This window comes from Arctopsyche grandis, chromosome 1 (assembly GCF_051622035.1).
Source record: "Arctopsyche grandis isolate Sample6627 chromosome 1, ASM5162203v2, whole genome shotgun sequence".
Lineage (NCBI taxonomy): Eukaryota > Metazoa > Arthropoda > Insecta > Trichoptera > Hydropsychidae > Arctopsyche > Arctopsyche grandis.
The window spans coordinates 4,304,945-4,321,606 of NC_135355.1; the positions used below are offsets into that span (position 1 = coordinate 4,304,945).

General features: G+C 33.2%; 1 protein-coding gene across 1 annotated transcript in view; it reads right to left on the reverse strand.

Annotated features, from left to right (window-relative positions):
• Positions 1–368: 368 nt before the first annotated feature.
• LOC143915144 (uncharacterized) overlaps positions 369–16,662 on the reverse strand; it is a 117,009-nt gene continuing 100,715 nt past the window's right edge. The window contains exons 4-5 of the mRNA XM_077435612.1: positions 5,213–5,613; positions 369–1,158 (exon numbers count right to left, since the gene is read on the reverse strand). Coding sequence (XP_077291738.1) covers positions 859–1,158; positions 5,213–5,613 — 701 coding nt within the window. The 3' untranslated portion in view covers positions 369–858. The remainder of the gene's footprint in view (positions 1,159–5,212; positions 5,614–16,662) is intronic.

Genomic DNA, 16,662 nt, shown 5'->3' on the forward strand with positions numbered 1-16,662 from the left:
GGCTTGTACTTGTATGTAGGTATTATACGTTGTATATGATAATAAAATTCTAACAATTAATAATATTAACTAATTTGGATTATATTTTTTACTTTACATCACTTTATGAGTTCGAACTAAATTTTAAGAGGTTTAAAACAAAATTTTAACAGTAAGCAGTGATAGTTTACACGCATTCGCAAAAGGCTTTGCGCCTCTCGCAGATATAATACCTGCAAAAAGCCAATAATTCGCAGATATAGTACCTGTAAATAGCCAATAATTTGCATATATAGTACCTGCAAATAGCCACAACCTTTTTAATATGCTATGGATATTCACCATAGACATGTTTTATCTTTTTATTTTTTTGATTAGTTATTTTTTTTATAGGAGCTAGGAGCCACCAAACATCTACAAAATCGCCTCGTTTTTACACCAACGAAAAGAGTCCAGCGTGCTTATTTAACGGTTGATTTTTAAAAAAATACGTAAACACAAACATAGAAAATATTTTTGGCATACCGATGATGAATTTTTTTTTTAAATTGGTTCAGTTTCGGAGGAGAAAACTGGAGAATACGAAACCTCGATTTGTCTATTTAAAATGGGTATTATCTGCAACTAGATAGGTATAGCGCAACTGTCGCATTCACTCAATATGTATATCGAAGAAAGGAACGGCAAATAAATTAAGGTTTCGTGTATCCACCCCTTTTAATCTGAATACCACAATCTGCTAAGACGAATATGCATGATGGATTGATTCAAATCAAATATAAGTATACACGACATAATTTCGTGTATCAAGACGTACATACATACATGTATATGTAGTTCTACGTCAATAGTTAAAACGAATCTACCATTCAAGCGCTTCTACATATACAATCCCCATCCATGATTCGACTCAACTCGACGTATGTACATACAAATATAAGGTTTTAAAAGCAGTTTAAACTCACATGCAACTTCTACGTAAGCTGGCTGACTTCGAATCTGTCCTCGTCCTGTCCAAGCAATGCAGTCACACCGAAACTTGTCCTTGCTGAAGAACTCCTCGACTTGATTTCGAGTCACATCGCACTCTGCTTCGACGATTCGAATACCAGAATGAGGGTCTACAAACTCTTGCTGACGAGACGTGGGACACTTGACACCGTTGCATTTGAAATAGACCTGGAAAAATTCAAAAACTTTTCAATTAGGCGACTTGCAAAGCCCTCGCGGAATATTAAAACAGTTGACCGTGAGTGAAAGAATCACCGGGCAAAACTTTCCGAGTGTACTTTTGTACGACTTAGTATAGAGCAGAGATCGTAAACCGGTAATAAAATAATATGCTAGGTGTGTTCTTTCTCGCAATTGAATTATTGACTTGCCATTCTGGCGGCGATCGTAAATATTATGATCACGTAGCCAATTAATTAATATCAGACCTGCTCGAAATTATTATACTGTGTTGCTGAAGCTGTTTATATGTGTGTTGTGTCTTTATTATATAATTGTTTTAGAAAGTAATGTGATAGGTCGATTAAAATAATATAAAATATTGAATTTGATATTTTTGTATAGTTATAAATGAGGTGAATTAAACAATGAATGACCGAATCGCCACTTGTTCTAACGAGATGATTAAAATCATTCGCAGTCAATTGACACTTGGCCAACGGACACTTTGCCGAACGAATAAAATCTACTCAGAAGTGGATGGTGAATCGCTGTGGATTATGATGATGATGATGAAGAAAAAAGAGATGAATAACATTAAAAGAAAATATCTTTGCAGATTATTATTTCAATTATAATATAATTGCTTTGTTAAAAGTTGTATAAAAATAAAATAAAACAAAATTCAATAACGACGCCCATTAAGTGCCTTAAACATTGTTTTTGTCGTCTACTATTTATTGTACTAAATACAAATATTATTTTCAAATGATTTTATATTTTGATTGATTTAAAAAAATGGTCAGAATGTTGAGTAACTAGAAAAAAAAGTTTTTTAAAAACATACCTCTTCTATAATTATTTGTATATAAAATTATTATTTTGAATAAAAATACCAATAATTTTATTTTACTACCGCCATCTTTGTTTAAAACTAAAAATTGGATAAACGTCAGGCACTTTTCAGAAATTCAAATTTCAAATGCGTCTAAAACGATATTTTTTCTCTATCGTAATGGCGGAGGATACATTTACTTATATTGATGACCAAAATGAGCAATATGGCAAAGCATGAAAACGATCTGATAAGAGAAAAATTTTTTCCTGACATGTAATCGTAAGTGAAGCTAAAACGAGGTATGTAAAAAATTGGCAAACACTGAAATGAAACGATCGACCTGGAGTCACAATCCAAGGTCTGGCCAACAGGTAGGTAGATCAGGCTTTGCCAATTTTTATGATTTTAATTGAAACGATTCCTGTAAATTGGCATCTCCTTTCCAACCTGTCTTACAAATCTCGAGCTAGCGTCTTGATAAAAAAAATTCTTGAAAATTTTCTCCATAGATACATATATCACTGTGGATGATGTTTGTATGAATTCGTATTGTATAAAAATGCTTGTATTATTGTATTGTATCTACTTTAATACACTCGTCGCTTTGGAGCGATCTGTAAAGGCTAGTATACATGTTCAATTGAAATAAAATAAAAATTATAAATTTAAACGATTGAAAATTTCATTCGGCCAATAGCCCGTCAACCGTAGAACAGTTGAATTAACAGGTGTGCCTAGCAATTTAATAAATTTTACGTCTAATGCATTGATGTGTATAGATTTCCTTTTAATAAGTATCTAATCCACTTGTTTTCGATTGAAACGAGAATCGTCCAATTTGAAAAGGTTGGCAACTGCTGCCACAAAAGGGGTGTGCGAAGGAGCAGGTGTTCAGACGCTGACAAAATGGATCTTTACAAAAGTAGGAAAATTCCCTCTCTCGCACATCCTTTTACGTGTGACGAAGTAGAAGAAGAACAATCCGTTTCGATTTTTTCCCGTAAGCCGATTACTCCTATTTACTCTCCATTGCGTTTATTTCGTTTTTTTTCCCCGGCTTTTTGGTACATCTTCCTTGTCATGTTTAACTTTAGCATTAAAGGTTTCGTCTAATCCACTTATACAGCGTCGTTCCCGTTCGAAAGAAGCGCACAACAGCTCCAGAAGCAAACACTGGCCATCTTATTATATGAAATAGTGTCGTCTGTGCGAACAATGAGGGAATGTTTTGAATTAAATTAGTCTCGGGTAGACAGTCCACCTTCCAGTAGAGTCTGAGAAACCATCCAATTAGCGAGATGAAAACTTGTTAATTGAGGTCGAGTCGGGGATTTAAGCCGAGATAATCTGCAATGGGGATATAAAACCAATCGGAGCAGATGGAGACTTAGGCGAAGAATTGAAATTATCATAGAAAAGTAGGCGATATTCGTATTGCGACGAAATTTCAAAGCCAATTATATAATAGAAAAACGTTTCGATCAGCATTTTTTTTTTCACATTTATTTCATTTCATTCCCAGCGACGAATTAAAACAAACCAAATCCATCGGGATCGTACGGCTATCCAATTAAAAAGTTTCTACGTATTATAACAATGCTGTCATTGCAAATATTCTCACACGTTGTATACACAAAAAAAAAAAGAAAAACTCAGCATCCATTCTGAAACTTTTCGTAGAGCTAGCAGAATACTAGTACATACATACTGACTTCTTGTTTGCCTATACATAAAACGACCATTCGTATAATATAATACTGTAAATGTATCTATAGTAAGTTTTCTAATAGTATTTAATGCATGTTATGTAAGTTTTAGTATTAATAACCATAAAAGACATTATTCTGTATGTGTGATAATATTCTTTCTTATAATACAATATTGAAAACAAAATATAATAATTTCTTAGACAATCAATTATATTTAGTAGAGATGATGAAAAGAGATTCAAGAATAGTATTAAGAAAGGCGGTTATATATTATATATAAACAAAAAGAGGACGAAAAATGGTTCACAATGTAAGAAAGAGCGTTCTGAAATGAAGAGCTGTAGAAAAATATTACGGGAATAATAAATGAAGAATATCTGGAAGACTAAGCTTTTTTGATAAACTGAGGATTATTTATGTGTAATGAATTGTCTTTTGACAAACTTTGTATGAGACTGTTTCTTACATCTATTCCTTTATTTCGAATATGATATGAAATGGAAAAAAAGTGTGGCGAGAATATAGATAAGACACTCTGGATGAATGAAAAAGATTTTTTTTAATTGCATATTATTGTGTAAACTAGTGCTGTGCCCGTTGAAATTTCACGGGGGGTTTTGGAAACTAATTGATACATGATTTAAAATAAAGTTACAATACGTATAATAATAATTAATGGGAATCAGAGCCTATAAAGGGATCGGGATCGGAATTGAAGCAGGAATCGGGCATCGGAATTGAAACAGGCATCGGGAATTGGAACTGAAACAGGAATCGGGAATCAGAATTGAAGCAGAAATCGTGAATCGGAACTGAAGCAGGGATCAGAATCGGAATTGAAGCAGGAATCTGAAATCTGAACTGAAACAAGGATCGGGAATCGTAACCGAAACAGGAATTGGGAATTGGAACTGAAACAGGGATCGGAAATCGGAACTGAAACAGGCATTGATAATCTAAACTGAAGTAAGAATAGGGAATTGGAATTGAAACAAACATCGAGAATTGGAACTGGATCAAGAATTGGAAATCGAAATTAAAGTAGAAAACAAGTATTGGAATTGAAACAGAAATCGAGAATCTGAACTGAAATAGGAATCGGGAATCGGTACAGAAACAGGAATCGGGAATCGGAACTGAAACCGGAAACAGAGCTTTGAATGTTTGAAAGTATCGGCAGAATCTTTAGTATAGAAGAAGTGTAAAAAGGCAATTCTATTTAGCGAATACAAATTGCCTATAAAATGATTCAATATAGAGAAAATTTTGTAAATTAGATTGCAAGGAAATAAAACAAACGATTGTTATGAAAAAATAATAAAAAAAACCTTGTAAATGAGAATATTTACTAACATTCTCTAAATTATTTATATGTAGTTATTTGAAAAGTAGCTCTATTCAGTATTCGAAAATTTCAGATGAATTTTGACAAATAGTTTGAGTGTCGAGAGATTTAAAATGATTATCCAAATACATCCAAATCTTACAAGTGAAAAGACAATTAAATAATACTTACAATCAAAGCATGAGCAGCTCGGCAATGCAAAACAGCAGGCTTATTCTTTATGACGAACGCATTATGGGGCTCCATGAGGAACACTGGCAAATTGTCACCATTCAATTGGAGTAGATGATCAGTGTCCACATGGCTCAGGTGTCCATCTTCATCTTCGTGATGATCCACACTGGGATTGTTCATATCGTAGTCGTCCAAGTCCTCGTCCTCCGTTTTGGCGATCGGGATCTGATGTTTCGGGTTGTACGGGTCGTAAGCGTCCGGATGAAGCGGTTCCACGACATCCGGAAGCTTCGGAAGATCCTCGACCTTTTTAACAACAGTCGAATTGTCGTTTTTGACGACTTTGTGATTTTCGGAGACCTCGTCCATCGACGGGAAGTGCTCCGGCAGCAGATCATCTGAAACAAATGGAAATATGTATGTATAGTTCGATGTATGGATGTGTATCTATCTGGAGTGCCGTTGGTATGTGGAGCAAAAGGCAAATGCAATTTCCAGGGACGCTTCCTGAATTATGGAAGCCGATTCATTTGAATTCAATGCTGGTCGCATTGTACGGTTTACGACTGGTCCAGGATATTGAGCCTGGACGTCCCAGTGCACACACACTACACGTGGATGCAACTGGCGTGAGTGCATCCTGAATTGTCGTACGTTTAACGTTTCGGCTCGAGAATTCATATTGCCAATAAATTTGAATACCACGCAATAGTGGTTGAGAATACGTACCACAAATTTCAGTCGAATCATACCCGTGCTAATATATTCATAAATTTTATACTCAATCTACATACGTATAGGTAAATAGGTACATAATATGCCGTGTCAAGCAGAATTTCATATACATATGTAGTGAGATAAATAGATCGACACTACACACTAAAAAAGTAAACCTACTTTATATATACATATATATGTATACACCAGTTAAGCAGGTTAGGTTTCCGAAATACATAATTTTCAAGAAAGAAAACTCAAAATAAAATAAAATTATATCGCGCACTCATATTACCATTATTAACCGATGCTCCACCTGTATGGAATAACGCCTCGAATACTAATCTTTCCAAGCTCCAAGTAATACAAAATAAATCCCTAAAAATAATTTATAATACACCCATATATACTAACTTGAAAAAACTGCATGCCATATATAATATTCCGTTTGTTACAGACATTACTAACAAACTAACCAGTAGATTATATGACAGAATCACTAATTACCATACTAACACACTTGTGAAGAGTCTCGGTGATTACAACAAAATGTCTATACCCTTCAGGTATAACACACAGATTACCTAAACACAATATGCTTTAGGTCATCGACTTTAGAGAGTCTTTAATTATGTATTAGATGTATTATGAACATTTATAAGGATTGTAAATAGGTTTTTGAGCTATTTTTCCTATTACGCTGTAGATTAACATTAGAATAATATAATACTATGATTACTAACCAAATTAAATTAAATTCTAAAATAGAAAATGATCAGTAGATCAGTAGCTATTAAAATATATATAATATGTATGTATTGTGAACATAATTTCGTAATAATAAAAAGCATTTAAAAAGTAAAAGTAAAGAAAGAAACAAGGTTTTTAGTTTTACGTTTTGAATCAGATTTCTTAAGAAAATCAATTCACTTCAACTAAATTCCATCGAAAATTTGTCTGTAGACAAAACGGCAAAAATCCTCTAACAATTCGTCCATCGTAGTAGGTTTCCTAAAGTCCAATAAATTGTCCGCTAACAGATAAGATCCTATTAGTCTTTGTCAATTTATCCTATCGGTTAAAATACGATTTCAAATTGAATTGAAATTTCTTTCATAAGTATAATAGTATACATATGTCACGACAAAGCTCAGTTTTTATAAATAAGATCCCGAAAATTACATTATTTGTTCAAAAAAAGGTTTCAGAAACAAATTTGAGAGTCTCGTAGGATCTGTCCTAGTCTCTAGCTAAGATAAATTTCGTAAGGAGACTTATTTGCAAACAAATCAGCAGTTGGATGACCATCTTTACAAAGATTAATTTATTTACACACTGTACAAAACATTTAAACATCATTATAATTAGCAACAGTTCCGTAAATGACGACCATTTGGTATACATACGAGTATGTCACGATAAAACTTAGTTTTTTATCGATAAGATCCCGAAAATTACATTATTTGTTCAAAAAAAGATTTCAGAAACAAATTTGAGAGAGTCTCTCATAGGATCTGTCCTAGTCTCTAGCTAAGACAAATTTCGTAAGCAGACTTCCTACGAGAGACTTATTTGCAAACAAATCAGCAGTTGGATGACCATCTTTATAGAGAATAATTTATTTAAACACTGCACAAAGCATTTAAACATCATTATAATTGAAAACAGTTTCGTAAATGACGACCATTTGCTGAACTTCATACATTTTTAGTGTAAACTTTAACGCAATACTGTGACCTGACTGCAAGTCGTCAGACCAACATGTCATTGCTATTTACAAAGTGTTGTTTTTGCTCTATTGAATTATATGAATATAAATATTATAGAGGATATAATCTGGGGTTTATAGCAGTTTTAAGGGCGAAACTAATAAATTAGTTAGTTAATGCTAATATGTACTATGCACCCTCAAAAATGTAATAGAAATAATACCATTTATTAATTAAATATTACTAATGTACATATATAGCATTTAAAGGGTATATATGAAACACAGGTAGCAGAATATCAATTCAAAAACCTGTATATTTAATGTGAGTCGATCCTATCTTCATTGTATCGCTCGAATCATCATCAAGATTGCAGTTTTCACAAACGAGCAAAATTAGCACCCTTTCATGCGATCATACTACGCACTTCAAGCCGAGTATAAACAAATTAAAATATGCTCATAAATATTCAAAACGAAGCTAAAACCGCAAGCAGACAAACCTCATCATAACGCTTTCGGCAGTTGGTAAATCGGTGCATATTCACACGACCGCAATTATCGCAATTGGCAAAGTGCGGTTCGCGCAGGATTATTTTCATAATTAAATCTATTTTAGTATCGTGATAATACTATAATGATGATGATGATATCGAGTCGCGTGTGAAAATATTACGTGGGGTTAATTGGCGTGAAAAAGCGCCGATTATTTCCCACTGTGAATCTAGTTATGGAATTTTCCGCGCGAAAAACAATAAGCGTTTAATGTGCATGTATTATATGTATATGAAGTTTCGCGGTTGAATTTACAGAATTTAATCCAATTAAGATTAGGTAAAAAGGTTAACAATCCAAAAACGCGGTTAATTTCGTGTGCACAATTTTATAAACGCATTATAAACGTTCTCGTGTCAATTAAACTCGAGCTATTTTTTTAATCGAAATTTTTTTGTATTGTAAAAGCATTTTTTGTTCAATTTAATTTAATTTATGACACTCAGACATTCATTTATTTTTCAATTATTTCGTTTTAATGTTAGACATATGTGTCATTATCAAATTTAATTATTCAAGCAACTTATTTTTTACGTATTACTGGTTAAATGACTTGGCGTTGCTCAGGAGAGTGAAAGCAGAAAAAAATACAAAAACACGGATTTTTTCATAGTCTACAGTTTAAGTTAGAACACAGATAATAGTACTCCAAAATATACATAATAGTATCCAAATGTCATGGTTTTACATTGAAAATTGCAGATTGATGTATCATTCATCTTTATGTATTTTTATTTTATTTTATCTTAAATTAATACCAGGAGGGCCTAACAGGTAACCACAATGCGCTTTCCTGCCCAGAAACATTGTACATTTGATACAAATAATATAAATATTATACAAAGAACATAAATACATATCAATTAATATCCACACAGACATTTATGGTCAAATTTGTAAATTTGCAGCATTTTATTAAGTTCAGCGAAATTCGAGATTGCTGAAAACTCGAGATATTGCGAGAAAATGGGTAAGGTTGCCAATTTGTTGGAACCGTTTCAATAAAAATCAGACAAATTGGCAAACTCTGATAGGAAACGATCGACCTGGAGCACAAATCCAAGGTCTGGCCATCAGAAACCAATGGGATTTGAACCCGAGACCACTCTGTTCAAAGCATATTATAGGTTTTGTAGATTTTATATAAATATACATATGTATGTTTAGTATATATGTACATCTGTTAATGCAATGAAAAAGGTTTTATTAATATTTTGAAGCGTATCTGTAAAAAATATGTATATATTACCAATAAAACAAAATTTTCACGGTTAATGAATTATATCAGCTAGTCAACTTTTTGATAATTTAATAAGATGTTATGATGTGTTCTTTAGCAACGGTTTGAAATATTTAACGAGATTCGTAGAAAACGTTTAGCTTCAATTATAACTTCTAAGAAGAAAGTTTTCCTCAATATTCTATTCGATACAAACTGGATCAAACATGTCAGTGCAAAAGTGATCCAAGATTTATTGAAATTCATTTACGAATTCACTTTTTATCTTTTCAAAATCACATCCTAATTTTTTTCACAATGTAATATTCAACAATCAAGCATCAATTCCTTTCCAAAGCTACTACATTGAAACATCAACGAGCGAAACATAACACGCAGTTATGTACATAACTAGAGTACAAATATGAAGAATAATTGATTGCAAAAGCTGCCCTGAACAATTAGATCTTATTTAATTAAAATCGTTGCCGTCTGAGAATGTGGCAGACAACCAATGTTTAATAACAATTATAAAAACGAACATCGTAATAGTTAATTAAAACACAAAAATACACGATACGTAATCAGCGACATTAACAAACGATCGAACAGAAAATTTTTATGGTAAAACCGAACTTTGCCTCCGTGTAAACGTATTTTCATGTAAATTTATCGGGAACTACCGCATTTTCTCGTGTCGATAATTCCAAAAATGCGGTCGACGACTATCACAAACATACGTACATACTTGTTGTATACGTATGTATATTCGAATAGCGAGAACAAACAAATAAATAAACACATGCATATCTGGTTTCGAGAGGTGGGTGGGTTTGGGTATGGGTAGCGTAAATAAATTAATTAGGGCCACTTCGTATGTCCGTTTTGAGCTCGAAATAATTCATTGCAAGACTCGAAAGCGCAGCTTTTCAAAAGCTCACACGAATGCATTTAAATAACGGGTACCTAATATATTGCATTAGCGACGCTCTTTGACGCCGGAAAAGATGCAAGGTGCACCGAAGAGTGGGTGCATCACAAACACGTGTTTCGAAATAGACGCAATTTCAATTTCAATTCAATTCCAAAGTTCAAAGGGTCGCCTAGACGAAAAGGCATTCCTTCTACATGATAGTGAGTAGTTTTTTCTTTTTTTGGACAACGCTTTATATATATGTACGTATCAAAGCATGACGATTTGCACGTTTAAAATACAAAATGCATAAAGCGAAGAGCATCACTAGTATCACACGTGAATGATGATATATTGTAATTCATTTTTAGATCAACAGTTATTATTATTATATGTATATTTATTATTATTATTATTATTACTATCATTATATTATATTTTTTTGATTATCTATATATTATTTCGGTCTCCGTCACGGGCCCGAACGTGAAACGTCCGAAAACGCAAATATCGGAAGGTAAAGATCGAAAATCGAAAGATCTTAAGTCGAAAGATCAAAAAAAAGGGTGCATGGTAAACGGTACATACTCATTTAATTTGCGCGACCAGGATACAACAGAAACAAGAGGAACGGGCTTTTCCTCCCGTATTAATGTGCGCGCGCAAAATATTTCAGAAAATATTCAAAAAATACTGTCAATTAATATATTTGATCGACGTCAATTGACATATTTGGTCGACTGAATATATATTAAAATAAATATTTATGGTCGAAAACTCGATTTACAAATTCGCTGAAAAAAAATACCGATAAACTTGCCAAGGGCAAGGTGCTAAAGACTCAATACAATACCGTGTTGCCCCCACACCATAACATTATGATAAAAGCCAGATAGTAATTGACTTCAGGTGAAAACGATTGTAAGACTTTTAAAAGATAATTCCAAGAAAGTAAGACGCAATTTGGTGATCAATTGAGAGCTTTGGTCAAGTTTATGCCTGACGCGCTTAGCTTTGCGCGGAGTATTCACTTGAAGACGAATTTATTAACCTTTTCTACGACGGAACTCTAAACAAGTCTTATATTTTTTACGGAGCACCTTGTTTATTTTCCAATTAAAATAATATAAACAAAAAAAACATTCATTGTCAAGCGTTAATCATATTAAAGAGGCCCATTTGGGGTCACTGTGACGCAAAACAAACTTTGGACATTAAACAATAATATATTATACATGAATTTTATTGCAATATATGAGAGATTTATTACGATCATAAGGCGACGTATTTGCTCACGTAGTTCTACGTCAAAATGAAAAACGTTGAATTTAAACAATTTAAAAACAATATACGGCACACACGTGGAGTATAAAAATGCATCGGAAACAATTCTGAAACGGGTCGTATATCATGTCCGGAGCGAAAGCGTTCCGAACGAATGAAATCGACGTAAATCATCAGGCCTTCTGGTCTATAAAAGACGACATGGACTGAGACTATATGTATATATATATATATATATATATATATATATATATATATATATATATATATATATATATATATATATATTTATAGAGTTGGTCTGAGACGTGAAGCCATTAATTAAAGTCTTGGTCTTCAAAGTTGGCTAATTTCACGGTGACGCTTTATTAGATGCGGCGCGAAGCTAAATGCACGTGTGCGACCACTCCTTAGGGAATGTGCACATTTACCAGCTAAGCAGCCGTCGTATAATTGTGATTTTGTTCTGGGACTATCGTTACGATCCTCCTCTCCATGATGTTGATTGTTAAAATTTCATTGAAATCAAACTAGTCGATAAATTGGCGATGTAATAAATGTACATAGCTTGGTTGTAAACTCGAGAATGTATTTTGTAGTCGTTTTTAATTGGGATTCATATTACTTAAAACGCATAGTGAGTTATTAAAAAGCTTAAAATAAACTTGTGAGTTGTAAATGTAGAAAAATGAAGTTTGCATTCAACATGTTTTTGTATTAGTCTTGATGGTTTTGGAAAGTAATTGAATCATTTGAAAAAGTTTAAACGAGAAAAAATTACGATGATCGTTTTTTTATTTACAAGTTTCACTTTATCAATTGGTCTGACAAAATTCCTACAATCTTCTGATTTCTTTAAAAGTTTGCCACTTCTTAATCACCCAATAAATGCTGTGAAGCGACTTTGGCCTTCCATTTGGATCCTACACAACAATATCTATATATCTAAATTGTATAATATGTTTGGATATGTACACAGTTAGCCATAGAGTCGATTTTTTTAGATGGTTTGGACATGTAAAAAAAACGCTAGCACGCCCCATATATGCTATTGCAATTCAGGCCAAAACTCACCCTCTAGAGTTTTTTGGATTATTTTATCTTTGAATTGACGTACATAAGTTTGACAGTGATTTTTAAAGATTTTATTTATTCAATCGATCATACAAACTCGTCTAACAGATTTCTGGAGAGATAGAAAATTATTTACTAATTATTTAAACATATATAAAGCCATTTATTAAACACGACATCTATGGTCAAAAAATTAACAGCCACAGATACACACGTGGACAATTTTTTGCAGCATTTTCCAATCAGCGAAAATCAAGATGTTGAATAACTCGAATTTTCGCGAAAGGATGGCCAATTTGTTGGAACCGTTTCAATGAAATCAGATAAATTGGAAAAATATGATTGGAAATGATCGACCTTGGAGTCGCATATTCAAGGACTGATTTTTTATTTTATTTTATTTTATTTATTGAAAAATCAACAGACAACAGGATGTACATAGAGATATGTATAAAAAACAAATAGTAAATATATAATATATGTAACATCCGAGTCCAATAACAATAACAAAATAATGAAAAAGATAAATATAAGGAAAACAAATGAAAAAGAAAAGAATAAAGGCTATAACATGTCAAAATATGGAGAACATTGCATAATTAAACTATAGTATTAAAAACTGATATCAGAGAACCCGTGACCACACAATTAATGCATTAAATGTTAATGTTGGTTTTATTTGAAGACATGTAGGTCGAAATAAAAAGATTGTACGAATTCAAAATGATATGAGGAAACGCCCATCACAGCTGGAGTCTACCTCGGCGTGCCGTTCCGTATGATTCATATGATATATGGCATATGTGAAAAAAAATACATATTTGTGATCGATCAGTTCGGAGGCTGTATTCGATGAGATATACTTAAGCCGTCGACAAATACGATAACAAAAGCCTGATAATGCATTCAGAATGTGAGGTGCATTCATTGTATCGCCACAAGTTATGTGCAGTGGAAAAGCGATGCGGTATAGACCGCTCGTTCCCAACCTTTCCATAAATTGCACCGTAACAAACGACATGAATCGTTCAAATGCATATGAACATCGACAATTTCATGTTTATTACCACGAAAGTAATGGAGAATTTCTGAGACAAGTATGTGTGTATGTCCATGAAGATATTCTTTGCTTAACACCTGTACCTACATATGAACGACTCGTATCGTATGTTTGGAAATGCCTGGCATTTGCCGAGACTAATGCGCGGTCACGCATGGCGTTAGCGTGAATCGCCCACGCATGCTCACGAATCTCGCCAGGTTCTGACCATTGTTCGAGAAAGCCGAGAAATTTACAAGTCGAGAATTCTTGCGGTCCGCCGAGAGCAATTATGATTTTTGCCCATTGCCATTTTGCGGTCTCGCTCGCCCGTGGAAATTTTCCCCTGGGAATGAGGACCGGTCGTAGACCATGTTTATTGTCGTATTGCTTCGGCACAAATAAACAATAAATAAATACACATGCCCGAGAAACGACATGTCGCAAAGAGACATGCCTTTGATCGTGATCAATTGGGAAAATCCCCAATTATTACTATTATACTAGTGCTGTACCCGATGACATATCATCGCATGGGTTTTGGCATATTAATTTATTAAATTAAATAAATTTTATACATAGCTTGGTATTAAGCTAAAACTTGTAGATATGAAATTACAGTTCAATAAACCAAAAGGTTATTGAACTGAAAGTTTGCCAATCACCATCCCTTTCTCTTTCTCTCTCTCCACTAGTCCCTCACTCTCACAATAGAAAAGTAAACAGACGTGAAAGATGCACTGAGCTACCTGCCCTTTATAAGCAGGTACTTAGGCCATATCAGGTCATTCTGGAAGGAGCACTGGCTGTGTGTGGAACTCTTTAATCACCCAATTAATGCTGTGAAGCGACTTTGGCCTTCCATTTCAGTTCAATAACCAAAAGGTTATTGAACTGAAAGTTCATACACATAAAAAACCTTGATTTGCTAGAGTAAAATTTCTACTTCCGGTTCAGGTAAAAATATTTCAAAATATTAGGGTATTAAATTTATAATTTCTACTAGCTGAACCCGGTATGCGTTGCAATGCCACAATAACGCATGCAATTCCCGTTCCCGTTCCCATTCCCGTTCTCGTTCTCGTTCTCATTCCCGTTCCCATTTGTAAATTAAAATAAAGTATAGGAACGCATACGTGACAGACAAACATTGATTTATATAGATATGTAGGATTGTTATGGGTGGTACGTAATGTCAGGTTGGTATGAGTGGTACGCAATGTATTTTTACGTTGGCATAATAATCAAATTAAATTATAGTAAAGAATAGGAATGCATAAGTGACAAACAGACAAACATTGATTTATATAGATATGTAGGATTGTTATGAGTGGTACGTAATGTATTTGTACGTTGGCATAATAATCAAATTAAATTATAGTAAAGAATAGGAATGCATAAGTGACAGACAGACAAAAATTGATTTATATAGATATGTAGGATTTTTATGAGTGGTACGTAATGTCAGGTTGGTATGAGTGGTACGCAATGTATTTGTACGTTGGCATAATAATCAAATTAAATTATAGTAAAGAATAGGAATGCATAAGTGACAGACAGACAAACATTGATTTATATAGATATGTAGGATTGTTATGAGTGGTACGTAATGTATTTGTACGTTGGCATGCGTGCGCGCAAGTCGGTTACCAACGTAAACATTTCCTTAACTACACACTGGCGCCTCATACTTTCGCTACGATAAAATCGTAATTACGAATATTATTATTAAGAGATTTGATCCCGTTTTTTTTTAACAGTAATCTTCCCGGACATGCATACAACAAATCCTGAAAGTTCCATCATAATCGGTTCAGTAGTTTAAGAGCCTATTCGAGATAGACAGACAAACATTCAATTTTATATGTATATATAGATTACATGTAAAAAAAATACAGTCCGATTCAGTTGGCGGTTTGGAAGATAATTGAATTCAAAAACTTAAAAAGAGGACACCTATAAGGGGAGGTACCATTTCCGGTCAACTTAAAAATTTGAAAAAAAATTTTTTTTAAAAACATTTTTTAATAAAATACTAGTATTGTGCCCGTTGCATTATAATTATACATGCATTATAATTATTCTTCAGCTTCTACGTGGTAATATGTCATGCCCGTCGTTGCTAGAACAGTTGGGACTTCATGTCCCTAATAATTATGTGCTTGGACTTCATCATTTGATGGTTGTACCTCTTTATCGAATGGCTCATATTCCAAAAGCTATCCGACTTCTCAATGAAATCGTTGCTACTGCGCCTGAATGGAATATTTTCCACATCAGTGAGCGTAGGTTATCGGAGATTATTTTAACCTATTTGTCTAATAGCCTACGTTCATCATTATTTTCATAATTGAATGTGAGTGGAATTTTGACCTTCTGTCTTCCATTTGGGTCGCTATGATAATCTACAGTTTTCAATTTGTAATCACCGAATTTGGTATACTAGCTCATGGTAGTCTTACTTCGATTTTTGGATTTTTTAAAATGAAAATTGAATGATATAAGAACGAAACGAACTGCTTTTAAATGCTTGTGCAAATTTCAATATTTTATTTTTTGAATATTTTATATAAATATTTCTTTATTATTCTATGTATGTACTATACTATACACATTTTCAAATTAATTTCAACGTTGTACTTAATTTTTATATTGAATATTTTATCCATCAATTCTCATCAAACGATTTCAATCTCGATTATTGCAAATTAATGTAAATTACAGTATGCTATTAGACTCAAAAATTTATATGGATATTTTTAATTATTTTTCTTAGTGTACATAAACTTGACTCAATCCGCTTTTTATTTAAACATCTACAGTAAATATTGAAATCAAATAACGAGTAATCGAGCTCGACTAATGGGCTTCTTTTACAACATAGATAAAAAGCACACGAATTTTCCCAAGAAGTAAGCGCAAACAAATGGTACAACCC